Source organism: Candoia aspera, chromosome 7 (assembly GCF_035149785.1).
Source record: "Candoia aspera isolate rCanAsp1 chromosome 7, rCanAsp1.hap2, whole genome shotgun sequence".
Taxonomy (NCBI): Eukaryota; Metazoa; Chordata; class Lepidosauria; order Squamata; family Boidae; genus Candoia; species Candoia aspera.
Window position 1 is genome coordinate 51,782,833 of NC_086159.1, and position 16,116 is coordinate 51,798,948.

The 16,116-nt window shown below is 36.9% G+C and overlaps 1 protein-coding gene and 1 pseudogene across 2 annotated transcripts; both read left to right on the forward strand.

The window, feature by feature from the left end:
- The first annotated feature begins 57 nt into the window (after positions 1-57).
- ZCRB1 (zinc finger CCHC-type and RNA binding motif containing 1) lies at positions 58-7,852 on the forward strand. 2 transcript variants are annotated; one of them, XM_063309410.1, is made up of 9 exons: positions 58-151; positions 250-408; positions 3,466-3,555; positions 3,703-3,731; positions 5,155-5,266; positions 5,348-5,455; positions 5,721-5,833; positions 5,946-6,027; positions 7,626-7,852. In XM_063309410.1, the coding sequence occupies exons 3-9, from the start codon at positions 3,472-3,474 to the stop codon at positions 7,752-7,754; spliced, it is 657 nt and encodes a 218-aa protein (XP_063165480.1). In that variant the 5' UTR covers positions 58-151; positions 250-408; positions 3,466-3,471; the 3' UTR covers positions 7,755-7,852. The 2 variants fall into 2 exon arrangements, with proteins under 2 accessions (XP_063165480.1, XP_063165479.1); XM_063309409.1 differs by lacking the exons at positions 58-151; positions 250-408 and adding an exon at positions 2,487-2,574.
- An 8,144-nt stretch (positions 7,853-15,996) lies between these two features.
- Positions 15,997-16,116, forward strand: LOC134501686 (U4 spliceosomal RNA; annotated as a pseudogene).

Below are 16,116 nucleotides of genomic sequence, written 5' to 3' on the forward strand. Positions count from 1 at the left end.
CGCTATTTACGTCTCCGGGAGAGCGACGGCACCGCCTTTCCTTTTCCTGTCTTGGCCCCCGTTGGAGGCCCGGGTACCGCCGGGCAGGCGCGGAACGGCTTTGGTGGCGCTGCACTTGCAGCGAAGAGGCCCGGGAGGCTAAGCATCGCCGGTACGTAGCTCCTTCCCCTCCGTGGCAGGGTTCCCGTGGGAATCGGGAAGACGGTGTGGATACCTGTGTAAATGCGGATGGCGCTCTGCTTCTTCCAGCTGCGCTTTCCCGACAGCGACCCTGCGGCCGCGTCATCGGCGGAGCGTCGAGCGGAGGCTGCTGAGAGTCGGTCTGTTTTGGTGGGAGGCAGCGGCGAAGACAAGAGAAGGGAGAGATGGTCCGCTTCGGCCCCGACTGAGTGGCGTCCCTCGGGCGCGGTTAGTGCCCCAGTTTTTGCATTTTTCTCTCATGGCCTCGACCTAACTGGGGAAGGAGCGGTCCGGTTCCTTTTGGCTAATTCCTGGGTCACCGAGCGTCTTCCAAGCTTGTCAAGGACTTCGCGTTGCCTCTGGTTGCTGTTTAACGGTTATCTGTATTATTTGTATTACTGATTAGCAGAAATCGGTTCTCTTACCTCGAAAGAACTAAGGATGATCAAAGTCTGTAGTTCTGTGCGTGCGTTCCTTGAGTTATTTCTCTCCCAAACTATAGCTGGAGGAACCGGGGAGGGGGGTTATGTCAGGTCGCCCCGAAGTTTTCTTTGCACCTTCTCTTTTTATCCTGCAAAATAGTAGGTAAGTTATTGTAACCTTTAAAAGCCTTAGTTAAGTAATCTTCAATCAGGGTTTGTATACCTTTGCTAACACCATCCCCAAGCACAGTATTATTTCCCAAATGAACCGGGAATGAAGGGAAGATGACACAGAGGCACCTGCAGGGATAAAAGCAGCGTTGCAATGCAACCTCTGTCCTTCTCATACAAGTGTGCGATGTTGCAACACATGTACAAAAGGGTTGGGGCTCACATCATGATCATACAATGTTGCTTTCATACTGATGCCTTTGGGAGGGCTTTGCTCTCCAAAGACAAATGTTGGAATTATACTGTATGTCTCAAAGAGTGACAAAGCGAAATTACCATGCACACATTTAAATCATAAATTTAAATTTATTTTTCTTTACTCACAAATCTCCCCTGCCCATGTTTATGTCATTAAACATTTAAAACTTACAAAACTTCCTTCATTTCGTTTGGCTGTGCTTAAAGAAAATCTGAAAATGCAGGAGTTCCCAACTGATAAACTTGGCAAGCAAAAATAGTTACAAAGTTTGAAACCAATAGACAAGTTCAAGCTTATTTCAAATCCTATATATTCACCCAGAGAGAAGATAGTTTAACCAAGGTCAAGAAATTTACATTTCACACACATGCACTTCTTTCTCCCCCCTCTTGTCCGCTGTCTCCTCCCATTTAAGGCACGCAATATATGAAAAAAAATTTTTTTTTAAGTTTTACCCAGCAGTCTGATTTCTCAGGAAGAGAAGAAGAGAACGTTCTACTGCTTGATATAATTAGAGGTGTTTCTATAATTAATGAAGCACATATCAACTTATTGTGGGTATTCTTTGGCTTTTTCAATTATCCAGTGTGTATCAGTTATAATATCTCTTATTTCTTAGTGTCATCTAAAGCCAGCTTGAGCATCTGACATCTCCCTTTCCATGTAGGGATCTAATCTGCATTGGATGATGCTAAGCATTATTTTTCCGGCATGTGAAATTAAGGATATTGTACAATAGTTTGCAGAGTCCATTGAATCTCCTTTGGTATTGTCATGATTGACCTCTTCCACTCTGTTGGTCACTGTTGTTCTCCAGATTTGCTGGTATATTTGGTTAGAACGTTTATTGTTTCTTCTTCTGTTATTTGTCATATTTCTGTAGATATTCCATAAATTCCTGTAGCCTTCCAACTTGGTAGTGACAAGTGCGGATCTAACTTCAGCTTCTAGTACTAGAGGTTCTTATAAGTAAGGAGTATCTTCCAAATGATCTTGGATGTTGACTTCTCTGCCATACAGAATTTCAGCATACTCCATTTGTATTTAATTTAATTTAATTTATTTATTTATTTATTTATTTATTTGATTTATATTACCGCTCCTCTCCCCCAATGGGGGACTCATCCAGCATTAACTTCTTTTATTCAGTTACTCTCTATCCATTGGTGTCCTCTGGCATATCAGTTTGAGTTTGGAATCTCCACGAGGTTGGAAATATTTTGAAAGACTTTCCCTGTTTTTCCGTCTTTCCCTCTTTGATGTCTTTACAGACGTTGTAATTCTGCTTACTGTTTCTTTTTAAAAGTTCTCTGAAATTCTTTGTTAAGTTCTTTCCTTTTTCTTTGCTTTGGCTTCTCTCTTCTTGGCAATTTTCACCATCTCTTCTGACATTCAGTTGTGCTTTATTCTGTCTCTTGGTCTTTGGCAGTCTCTCTTCACATTCATTCTTAACAGCTGCTTTGACTTCATTCCACAGTTCTTCTGGTTCCCTGTCAACAAGTTCAGGACTTCAAAGCTATTCTGATGTTCTCCTTGAAAATGGTCCGTATACGCTCAAGTTCATATCATGGAAACTGGCTGGCTTTGTTCTTCCACTTTAGCTTGGCTTGAAACTTGCACGTGAACAAGTTTGTGATCTTTTCCAGAGTCAGCCCTTGGCCACATCTTTGGTGTTACAACTGAGTTCTTTCATCTTCTTGTACCAATAATAACAGTCAACCTGATTTTGTGTACTCCATCTAGTGATGTCCATGATACAGCCATTATTTTGGTTGTTTCAAGACAGTGTTGGCAATGAACAAATCTTTGGGTTGGCAAAAACTTACACGTTTTTCTCCTGCTTTTTTTCTGTTTCTTAAGTCATACAGTCTTACTACACTCTCCTCCTTACATCTTTGCAGATATGGATTTTCTTTTCCTGCATGGCAGTTTCAACAACTAGATATCCTGAAGGCTTTAATCTAGCCATATTGTAAACATCTGCAGTTCTTAGTAGCAGCTTGAGTGCCATCTGACCTGAGGGGCCCATCATCCAGCATTATATTGTCAATCACTTATCCTGCCTATCCATGTGGTTTTCTTGGTAAAACACAGGAGTGGTTTACCATTGCCTTCTCCCATGCAGTATGAAATTATGCTTTTGGTATTGTTATTAAAGTGATCATCTACCTTCAACATCTTCCTGTATTGCTGCTGCCCAATACAGATGAATAAACTGAAAGGAATGTAGAAAGTAGGGAGGAAATTTGTCCTCCAAAGATAAACATTGGAAAAGGTGTAACAAAGTGGCTTTTTCTGGGATGATAGTTGTTTTCCATTTTTAAACACAATTATGTTCAGCGTAACTATGATTGTTGGGAAATAACCGGGTATATTTTAAATAAGAGTGAGGCTTCCTTTTCACAACAACTTTTTCTTTTGTTGTCTCTAGAAAAAAAAATGAGTGGAGGATTAGCTCCAAGCAAAAGCACAGTTTATGTATCTAATTTGCCCTTCTCATTGACAAACAATGACTTGTACAGAGTAAGTGTACTTTAAACATTGGAATTGAGTCTGATTTTGCAAATAATCCTAGAACATTCTGTGTTTACTTCTGTATTTTGTGAAGAATTTTTTTGTGTGTTTTTATATCTAACCTAAATAACTGCAGTTTTTTCTCTGCCATTCCAGATTTTTTCAAAATATGGCAAAGTAGTTAAGTGAGTATTAATATCGCATTGTATGTGACTTATTCTTTAATGTGATCTGTAATAAACAATACTTATCTCTAAAATACCCTGGATTCAACAGGATCTCTTTACATGTCTGTTTTTGTAATATGATACTAAGACAGGTGCTCATTTGTATACTCACAGCCACACAAGGTGTGGGACTTGCCATCAAAATGTTCTATTCATAGGTTGTGCTTTTTTGGGAAAAAAATCTTCAAAAGTATTTAACCAATTCTGTTATGGTATTATATATTACATTTAGTGTATTCTGTTATAAAAATATAGTGCCATACTATAGCAGGGAGATAGTTGCACATGGACAAGCAAAGGCATATTCTTGGGGGGGGGAGGTGTCTGTGTGTGTGGGTGTATCATGCTTATTCGTAGCTTTCTGGAATTTTACCATAAAAATAGCTTTTTAACACATACTCTGTCCTTTAGGTTAAATGTTGTACAGCATCATCTAGTTTAACAGATTTACCAACCTATAACGCTTCAATTTGTTTTCCCACATTTACCTCCAAAATGCTGCTTAGATACTTCCATTTTCTATCATTGAGGTATCATTTACTTGGGATTTTAGAAGTTGGAAGAGAGAGGCAAAATTTTAAGTCATCTGCTTACTGATGACAACTCACCCAAACCACTCTACCTTTGTAAATATGTACACCATCCCAGAAATCTATAAAGCCATTTATCCTGGCTGATAAACATAAATAGAATCTGGCCCAGAATGATTTAAAAAAATAGAATGGATTATGTTCCAAAGAGCAAGTGGCTCTCATCCTTTCAAGTATCTTGTTACTTCTTTAGAATGTACAAGCTGAAAGATATGCACAACAACAGGATCGGAGATGCCTTAGTTGATATATATCTTAAGTCAGAACAGAAAGAATATTCAGCTGTTTAATATGATTCATAAACCTTCTGAACATCTGTCACTACTTAACCAGTTTAAGTTCTTTTATTGACCATCATTGCCACAAAATAAATCTTGAGAAGAACTGTAAAATATATTTGGTCTTGGTCAATTTAAATTTTGTGCTCATCCTTGCATGGCAGGAATGTAAAACCTTTGGCAGTTCATAAATGTTAAACTGTAACTCCCAGCAAGTATTTATAATATGGAATTCCACAAATAATTCATGAATGGACCTGACTTATTGTCAGGTGTCTGTTTTTAGAAACACTTTCCCTATACCATGATTCTTAATAAAGGCTATTCTTCAAGCTTAATGTAGTAACTTTTTCTCTGTTGTCCTTTATTGGAAATGGTTTGAGTTTCCTGAGTAGCTTTTATGGATTTTCTCATGCTGCATCTACTTTGATAGCTCCCATTTTGCTGGAATTTGAAATGAATGAGACTAATATGCAACCTGAATAACATGTCAGGTTTTTTTTTTTTTTGTAGAGTTACAATTATGAAAGACAAAGACACACGAAGGAGTAAAGGAGTTGCATTTATTTTGTTCTTGGATAAAGAGTCAGCACAGAACTGTTCTCGGGCACTTAATAATAAACAAGTAAGTGACAACAGTATATTATGAAGTAACTTTTGAAATATTCTGAAAGCTAAGGTTGTATTTGGGTTTTGACTTTTTTAGCTATTTGGAAGAGTAATAAAAGCAAGTATCGCTATTGATAATGGAAGAGCTGCAGAATTCATCCGAAGGAGAAATTATTATGACAAGTCAAAGTGCTATGAATGTGGAGTAAGTAAATGTTGATGTCCCAGCAGAGGTATCTGTTTTTGTCATGTTCTTACGCTAATGTCATCCAGCTCAAACCACACACTTGGGTTATCAATTGGTACAATCAGTTCAGATGACTTTTTTTTAGTACATACAATGCTACATTTTCTAAAGAGTAATTGTAACTGAATCTACTATTTACAAGGTGAATCTGTGAAGAAGTAAAAATTACTATTGTCCAAGTTCATCTGCTAATCTTGTTGAATAGTATTTCCTTTCTCTTAAGGAAACAGGACATTTAAGTTATGCATGTCCTAAGAACATGCTAGGAGAACGTGAACCACCCAAAAAGAAAGAAAAAAAGAAAAGGAAGAAAGTAATTGAACCAGAAGAAGAAATGTGAGTGAAATATGTATGAAGCATAGCCCCTACTCTCATATATTGATTTAAGTGCATACCTTATATCATTTGATATATATGGGTTTTTCTGTTTTCTTTGTGTGCTGTTCAGAGAAGAAGAAGAAGAAGAAGAAACTGAAGCTGAGGGGGAAGATCCTGCTCTTGATAGTCTCAGTCAAGCTATAGCTTTCCAGGTACTAAAATACGTATTTAATTCAGCAGTCTCTTCTTTTTAAAGCAAATTTAAGGGCCCCAGAACGTGCAGTTAAGGATTGTTCTGATTGCTTCTTTTCAGCACAATAATTGCTATGATTCTCTTAAGAAGTTTTACTCATTCAGCCCAATGTACATATGCGTATGTATCATAACTCATAACATACGTACTTGGTTTCTAAGAGAATGGATTCTTTTTTTTAAAATGTAGATACTGTATGGTCTTTCTCCTCTGAGGCCACCAACTGGTACACATTGTTACCTCTAAAGTTGAATTAAGCATATTGAGTCTTGCCTTATGGTTCTAAACAATGGCAATTAATTAAAGTATGACATGATTTAATTAGGGTTTTTGGGAAAATAGTGTGTTCCACATAGTGTTTTGGAAAAGATGATCAAAATCTAACTGCAGTGTTAATTAACTGTCCCGAGTCCCTCTGGTGGGAGGAGATGTGCAGTGACAAATTTGATAACTAACTAACTAAATAATTATTTATGAATGAAGACAGTAAATCAATATCTCTGAACAGTGATGGGGTCAAATAGAGCAGATTTTCAGAGCCTGGGACACGACAGAAAGAGCAACCCACCTTCTATTTGCAAAAAAAAAAAAAAGCCCATTGTCAGTACATGGAAGATACTGAATTATGACAGAAAGTTAATTTCTAAATTTTTCTGTTTATTTAATATGCAAGTTAATTTAATTATCAAATAATAGCATCATGGTTACACACTCAGGCTAGATTCATGCATCACACTAAGTCATGGTGTGACTTAGCTTGATGCATGTGCAGCCATTGTAGTTTGGTTAATGTTACTTGTGAACACAGCCAAATACGCATTATTCAGCAAACCATGTCTTAATGTGATATGTATGTTACCATCACTATGTTAGAAACAATAATAAATTTGTTGATCTAAATAGGAGCAAACTGCAGATATTTGGGAAAAAACAACAACAGTTCAGCTGTTCTCTGCCAATAGAACAGATTTTCCCCTATCACCAATCCAAATTCCTTTCAGTTACTGTTCTTTCCAAGATAATTTGAAGGTCATATAGGAGCAGGAGGAGGAAAGCAAAGGAATGTCCTGTTAGAAAAGCAGAGGTTTGATAGAATATTACACAGTATAGCAGAAGTACAAGGAGTTAACACTGTTTTGTGTTAATTCTTTATTGTATTTGTCAATAGTGATCTATGCTGTCTGAAAATACTGAAAATTTTTTCACTGTCAGGAAAACAAATTTTCAGCCAGATTTTCACTGTGATTGTGTTTCACTTCTAGATTTGACCAAACAAGACTCAGTGTACCTTCCGATTTTGATAAATTACTTAAAACATTAGGTTTCACTTATGGAATATTGCATGATGAGTTGAGGAAAGAAGGCGCCATTGTTTTTTTGTCTTTCATTTAATAATTAATTTGTAACTTAGCCCATAGGACAGTATGGCTCAATATGATGCAAATTGCGGTAGTGTAGCAAACAACGTGGCCTGTTAAATATCTTATTTTGTAGAGTGTGTGTTACAGAATTTAATATAACTCTGTTTCTCATGTGTTTTATACAATTGTCTTGCAGCAAGCCAAAATTGAAGAAGAGCAGGAAAAATCAACCCAAAATGCAGGGGAGCCCTCCACATCTGATTCAAGACGGCCACGCATCAAAAAAAGTGCATATTTTAGTGATGAGGAAGAACTTAGTGACTGATGTAAATATTATGTAAATATATTTTATGAAATAGGATTACTCTTGTTAACCATGATCTCTCTACCCTTGTAATTAAAATGTAACTTGAAAGCACCAAATCTATATAGTATTGTGTGTTTATGGGGGAAACAGTAATTTTCAAGATTATTCTAATGTTTAAAATAATGGGCAAATTGTTTCTGTAGATACTCAAATATATTTTAATAAAAATGCTTTTATTTCAATAATAGACATTTTAATATCTATTTCAGAAAACGTGTACCTGGAAGTAAGTTCTGTTTGATTATTTATTTTAATTTTACATCATTTATATAGCACCCTATCTGACTGACTGTAGACAATGTACATGAGCAAATAAAACTAAAGTCTATCGCAAAAATTAAAACAGTGCAGTAAAAAACCACATCATAATAGAAGATGGATGTCCTGCAACTATCCTAGTGTCTGAAGATTCAGCTGAAATGGAGTGGCCTAAGGTCATCCTCAACATGAGGAGGATAGGAGCCAATTGCACCTCTGGGGGTAATGTATTCCACAATGTGGAATCTAGAAGAGGTTTGCTCCCAGTGACTGAGTAGTGGATTTTATTTTTCTCCATGAGAAAAACAGTTTGAGTCAGGTTTGTGTTGCTCAGAGAAAAAGAAATAATTATTTATCCTGCCTTCTGAAGAGTATTTTTCTGGAGAATGCCTGCCTTTTATTCCATATTCTCAGGCTATTTATAATATGGACAGGGCATATTACTCTTTTGATCAGAGTAACATTATGGGGCAAAATATTTAACTTTCTCTTGTTTCAGGCTATAACCCTGGTCAAAACAGATACTCAGTGAGTCTTAGTTTTTTCTTTTAACTAAGAAAGACAATAGGAGTCCCAGATAAACAGTGTCCTTAGTAGTTTGTTGCTTGGCTTTCAAATATCTTGGTGTTGAGGGCTAATGACAGCACTTCTTTTCTCAACTTTCCATCTTCTAGATGTGCTGAACTGCAGGGCTATGTTCAGTTCAGGAATAATTCAGAAAACTTTCTACCATGCGGAAGGAAGGAGAGAGGGAAAGAAGGTTATAAATCTTAGGGTTATCAGTCTGGTGACTTTGTAAGATTGGCTTAAGTGTTATCCTTTTGAAAAAACTTGTATTTAACTTAAATCTTCAGTATCCATAAAAATTGAAATATGAAGAGAATCAGAACTGCAAATGTCATGTATGATTTACAAAGAATGTCTTTAAAACAGACTGTAGAGCAATATGTAGATTTGTGCTATAGAAAAGAGCACATGCTAAAACACAGTATGGGATGAGATGGTGAGGGATTAATTTGAACCTGAATGAATTGTGCATCACCAAAAGAAAGGAGGCCAGTAGAATGAATTTTATTTTCAAACCTCTGAAAATTACAATAATCCCATTCTATATCTTTGTTGCATTATATGCTTCTTAAGTCACCAATCAGGAAAAGTGACACACAAAATGATGTGTGTTGTGCCCTTGATTTCAAGTACATTTGGAGAGGTTTGGATCCTTGCTCAAGATTGTTAGTAGCTTAACACACTTCGTTAATGGTGAGATCTTGCCTTGCATTTACCTCAGTTGTGAAAGACCAGACGACTTGTGTTATTCAGAAATCAGTACATTTTATATAAGGTAAAAATTTGTCTTTAATAAGAAAAGCTTTAGAAATTTCCAGAAAGTTGGAAATTTAATCAAGTCAGTTGTCCATTACCATTCTTCTAGTAGATACTTTTAGGTACTTCATTTTTTGTGTCACATAATTCACTGCTCTAAAAAAAAGTAAACAGTTTCTGAAAATTGGAAGTGCAAAGTATTATGCATATTTTCAGGAATTGCAGGAAAATGTGGGAAACATGAATTCATGTTCTGTATTGTTATCATGATCAATAGTTCATATTTGGCCAGAAAATGTGATTATGCCTTGAAGCACTATTTTAATAAATGAACATCATTTTACATTTAAAATCTCATCTAGCTGATTCTGCTGTGTTTAGAGTATAACCGATTATCAGAATCTACATTATTTTTCACTGTGACCCTGCTCTTGCCAAATTTGAATAATTAAAGTAAACATTAGGCTAGAAAACCTCTTATTTTCAGTTTGCTCCCCAGTGGCTTAACTGCAGACTTTCAAAACAGGACAAATGGAAAGATGTTTAAAAAATATGCATGCTTGAACTATAGTTGAACTGGCAAACACATAACTTTGTAGGTTTTTCATATCCTTTATGATGGTGTTGAGATTGTTACCATTTTTTTTCTTGATGGGTTTATTTTTTTGAGGGGAATTATTATATAATTGTTAGCTACTCAGAGCCTTCAGGAATGAACAGTATACAAATATAATAAGAAAATAAACTGTGAGGAATGTCAAGAAAGACAGAAATCTGTAAATTGAGCATTGATTGTGAATGCTTCCGTATCTTGTCTTGGCAAATCAACAGAGGTATACGTATAGATTTACAGAGCTTTGTAGTTAGTGCCACTATAAAGCCCCATGTTGTGAAAGGAGCCACTTGGAGTGGGTGTGTTGAGGAATGGCTTCAGTAGCATATAAAGCTTTGGTGAGGGAGACAAAAAGGATGGGAGTATTAATGCATATGCACAGAAGATCTTCCATGTTTATATACTCTGGTTATCCCCAAACCTTAGAAGATATTTTCAGTTGATCATAAACATTAGCAGTGAGAAAAAAAGAAACCATTGAAATGAAGCTGCTTTGGTGTCGTGTCTGATGTTGCAAGTGGACAACAGAAAGTTCAGCTTCCTCCCATTTGTATGTGGGGTTACATTTCCTATAGTGTTTGGCTATGCTGGCTGTGAATTAGAGATGATCCTTTAGAAGGAAATAGGTTGAAGAAAGCTGCCCGAGTTCATAGGAGAAGCCCATTGGATGACTATAGGAAGGCCATTCTAGAAACTCAGTCGTACTCTGCAGTACTGGATTCATCTAAGTGAGCAATCTTTCAAGGCTTTTATAAAGATAATTGAGTTAATACATGTGAGACACTTTGGATCCCCCAAAGATATTATGAATATCCTTGAAAAACATATATTTCTGTGATCAGAGGACACTACAAACTCAGGGATTGAAGACTGAGAACTGCTTGGCCATAAAATGACCAGGGCTTCAACAAATTGCTCAGTATTCCATAATATTTTCTTTAGTTATGTGTAGTGATAGCACGTGAGCCAAAGCTTGTAAAATGATATGAACACCCACTTGGCTTTATTGTGCATTCATGGCAACCATGTTTCTACATTAGAACTTCTTCCCTAAGAAGAGATAGAAGTTGAAAAATTGACAGAGTAACAGCAATTAGGTCAACAGGATAAGATAAAAGCATGCATGAAAGGCTTAGTCCCTAGTGAGACTATAAGGTCATAGCAGCTTGAAGCGATTTCTGAGACATCGATGTAGAAATCTTCCTGTCTGATTAATATGAAGATTCCTCAGGAGAGTTTCAGATAAACACATCTCCAAGGTTATAAAATCATCAAAGGTAACCATTAAATTGTAGAGTAGGGAAGGAATCCTGCATTGTAACAAGACAATCCTCAGCAGTCCATTCTTTTCAGTATGCCGTTTAAGGAAATGAGTGGACATCCAAGTTTAGATATCATAGCATATTGCAAGTAGTCACCTAGCTTATAGGAATGATGAATTTATTACAATTCATGAGGCAGCCAATAAAAATATAGTTCTGTATTTTAAAATGCAGCATTAAGGGCTAAATGTTTGAGAAGTCCAATTAAAATGAACAGAAGCTGCTTTCATAATCAAACAAGGACACTTATGGACTGGGTCAAAATATTCAAAGACCAAGCAAAATGTGAAAAATACTAACTTACATAACATATTTCCAGTGAGAACATCAGGTGCACTGTACCATTAAAAAATCTACCAATAATAATTTACCAACAGTTAAAATGGGCTTCTTGGAAGATAGCACATTGTTATCCCTTATTTTTTTTAATGTTCTTTAAATATGCAGCACTATGATTTAAAGTAGCCTTGTCCAGTAGAGTGTCTTCTTCATATGGTAGAATTCTCTGAACATTCAACAAGTATAGCCCACAGAGTTTTAATCCCGATACATCTGGAAAGCACTACAAGGAAGATGATTTAATAATTTAGAGTAATGCCAACTGCTTGAAATAGATATAAAGCATAGTACAAGTATTTTGAGGGCCCTTAGGATAAGACACCATTAATAGACTCCTTAATTTGGAAGAAGACAGATATAAAAAACCAATTCTCTCACACACTACTCATTTTGACCATTCTTGGCAAAGTGCTATAGAAGTGGTCATCAGGTGGGTTTCAGATTCTCTTAGAGTCTAGCCATACTAGCCTCCAGAACCAGTTCCGAATTCAAAGAGTTAAGCTTTTCAAACAAACTTTGCATTATAGATGACAATGTACTATGTTTGGAATGACAGTCTTTTATTGAAAGGAGAAGAAAGCTACGACAGAAGTCTTCAACATGACTAAAGTAAGCTCTGCAAATCCTATAGATCAAAGGTCAGCAACCTGCAGCTTACCACCTGAAATCATCTGGCCCATAGTTCCAAAAAGAAATATATCCACCTGGTCCACATGACACAGAGAGAGAGAGTGACTGTCTTTTAATTAAGTCTGAATATTTAGCAAAATGGTTATTATTTTCTCCAAATCAGAATATAAGGAATACTACATCTAATAAATGTATTATTATTTTATTATTTCACTGAAAGTCATAGGAAAATTATGGCCTCTGTATACATGCATATTGGTAAATATAATACGGCTGTACAAATACTTTGAAAGAAGTGCTTTGAAAAACAAAACACATCTAAACTATTTGAATACAACTATTCATTATAACCATTGGTAGTTTCAATTTTAAGTATATTTTAAGTATATTTTTAAGTTAGCAATATAGATACAAAATCAATTTAATTTCCATCAAAAATGAAAGCATCTGATGTTTCTTTGAAGCAGCTAAAGCATCCTGAGCTATCAAAACATGCTTGAGTTGATTATATTGCCACTGTTGTATATTAGGCAAAAAAGATCTATCTGAAGTCACTGAAATTACTTAAAATAATACAGATAGTCCTCGACTTATGTTTAGTGACCATTCCAAGTTATGATGGCGCTGGAAAAAGTGACTTACAATCAGTCCTCATACTTACGACCGTTGCAGCATCCCTGCAGTTATGTGATCAAAATTCAGGTGCCTGGCAACCAGCATGTATTTATGATGGTTGCAGCATCCTAGGGTCATGTAATCACCATTTGCAACCTTCCCAGCTGGCTTCTGACACGCAAAGTCAATGGGGGAAGCTAGATTTGCTTAACAACCATGTGATTAACTTAACAGCTGCAGTAATTCTCTTACTGACTGTGGCAAAAGAGGTCGTAAAATTGGGCATGACTCACTTAACAACTGCCTCGCTTAGTGATGGAAGTTCTCGTCCCAATTGTGATCATAAGTCGAGGACTACTTGTAATTACAGAATAGTTGATTTGAAGTTACAACTCCAGACTCTGCCCATACTTACCTCCTATTTTTAAAGTAGAATGCTTCCATAACGTTAAATACTAATGAGACTCAGCATCAAAATCCTATCTACTACCTTTTAGAACCCAAATGTTTCTAGCTGCTCTCAAACCAGGGAGTCTAACTGATGTGTATTTAGCTTATTTAATAAGGCTGTTTGGCCAACTGGTAATGATGACATGGTATAAAAAGATGGATACTGCTTAAAACGCGTTGCTGAATAATTGATTATCATCACTCTAGGCTATGTCAGAAGGATTTGTGAGATGCAAATAAAGTTTCCTACTCAGATAGTTAATTAGTAAACTGATTAATTGAAGTACATTTTCCTTATAAATTATGAATAAAAAGTACAACTTCTCTTTCCCTCTTATACCACTTACATAATTATTTAAATAATCCCATATTCACAGCAAAGTAAGTATTTTTCTACATAGGCTTCTGGAAATGCAAACTGACCTGGTCCCATCAGTATGGGCCAAAATATATAAGCTAACTTCCAAGACTCTCTAACAGAATTAAACCAGCAAGTTACTGATTTACCGGCTGCCAGCAAAGAAGTAGATAGGTAAAGGACTGGAGGGCAAATGGAGGACCTCTTGGAATAGATTGGATAAAATGTGGCATGGTTCAAGGCCTATCTAAAATCTCAGCCCATGGTACTGAATACAGTGAAGGATGCTCATTTGTCCGCCTCTACTGTCTGTATACAACAGGTTGATTTTTTTTTTTTCATATAGTGCAGCATATGTTCCATCAAGATAACTGGGGAGGGGAGACAGGATAGTTAGCAGGTCACTGGGAACAATTTTAATTATCCTTTGCAGACAAGTCAGTTGGACTCATCTTATTTTGAACTCTAGTGTTGGGGCAGATCATAGAGAAACAACTGCGGCAACTGTTTATCGTTTACATACTGTATGGATTCTTTTTCAGTTATACATGTTCTGGATATGGGCACTACTTGTTTGCCTGACTGATTAAATAAGACAGGTTGGTACTGGACCTCTGCTTAAGGAGGATTAATCAATACCTCCTAGAGTTTGAGATGTATTCATTCCTGCATAAAAGATAGGATCTTTACTGAAAAAGAAGATCTCTGTAATTATAGACTAGATTCAAATATTCCAGTTTGTGTAAGACAGCTGAGAAAATCATATGAGTGAGTCATAAAATTGAAACAGCTTAGAAGCCCTCAGAATAAATAAAAGTGGTGCCATCACAGCTCCAGATGCATCTGAATAAAATTGACTTTCTGGACCCAATTCAACTGACTTTTGTCTAGGATATAGTATTGAGAGTGTGCTGGTCACCCTGATGATGTCCTTCACTAGAAACTAAGTGGAAGAAAAGGTTCTTGGCAGCTTTTCATATCATTTTTTGTGTTGAGGGACTACTGTTCAGTGCCTAAGTCAATGATCTATGGTATCCAACAGGGTTGTATCTTGTCCCCTAAACAGTTTAATATCTGCATTAAATTGCTTGGGAGAGACATAGAAAACTTTGGATTGAGATGCTACCAATACACTGATGACACCCAACTGTATTGGTCCCTATCATCTGACTTCAAGGAAGCAGTCATTATTCTTGAATATTGCCTCATCTTGATAATGGGCAGGGACGCGGTGGCGCTGCGGGTTAAACCGCTGAGCTGTCGATCGGAAGGTCGGCGGTTCGAAACCGCGCGGCGGGGTGAGCTCCCGTTGCTCGTCCCAGCTCCTGCACACCAAGCAGTTCGAAAACATGCAAATGTGAGTAGATTAATTGGTACCGCTTCGGCGGGAAGGTAACGGCGTTCCGTGAGTCATGCTGGCCACATGACCCGGAAGTGTCCTATGGATAACGCCGGCTCCAAGGCTTTGAAACGGAGATGAGCACCGCCCCCTAGAGTCGGACACGACTGGACTTTACGTCAAGGGAAACCTTTACCCTTTACCCTGATAATGGGCTGAATGAGAGCCAGCAAGCTAAAATTAAATTGAGACAAAAAGAGATTATGTTGATAAGGAGAAAGCTGGGCTTGTAGATTGAGGTGAAGATGTTTGGATGGAGTTGCATTTCCCCAGAAAGAGCAAGTTCCCAGTTTAGGAGTATTCCTTTATACCTAGCTGTAAGTAGATTTGTAGATGACAAATACGGCAAGGAGCTCATTTGCACACCTATAGCTAGTCCTCCAGCTGCTACACTTCCTAGCTGATTGACTTGGCAACAGTTATTCATGTTAGTCATCTTGACTAGTGTAATGCTCATGTAAGGATACCCTTGAAAAGTGTCCAGAAATTGCAGTTGGTACAAAATAGTCAGTTATTAACTAGCACAACATACAGGGATTATATACTTGTACTGAAGGATCTGTGCTGGGTGCCATTTTCCTACTGGGTACACTGTAAGGTGTTGATGTTGAACTTTAAAGATCTTATGGCTAAGGTCTGATTAATTGAGGGAGCGCCTCTTCTACCATGACCTTGTCTGGTTACTTAAATCAGCGTGAGTGTCCCTTTGAAAGATTCCCCTGCTGCCCCAAATCTCAACTATATAGTAAGCAGGAAAAGGCCTTGTACTGTGCATCTCCCAGGCTAAAGAGTACTCTCATCATTCCCCAGCACATAGGAAAAGTGCAAAAACACTACTCTTTTGCCAAGCTTCTAATTATTAATATATTTTAAAGTGGATTTTATTTTTTATTTTCATTTCACTGGGGCAGTATGGTAGCCAATAAGGTTTATCCAAGGCACGATTATTGCTAATTGAAACAATTGCACTGATTTCATTGTAGTGTTTTATATTTTGTTTTATTATTGTAAAT

Coding starts and splice junctions, on each gene's coding strand:
- ZCRB1 (XM_063309409.1), top strand. Junction 5,834..5,945: donor ATTGAACCAGAAGAAGAAAT/GTGAGTGAAATA, acceptor TGTGCTGTTCAG/AGAAGAAGAAGAAGAAGAAG. Junction 6,028..7,625: donor GTCAAGCTATAGCTTTCCAG/GTACTAAAATAC, acceptor ATTGTCTTGCAG/CAAGCCAAAATTGAAGAAGA.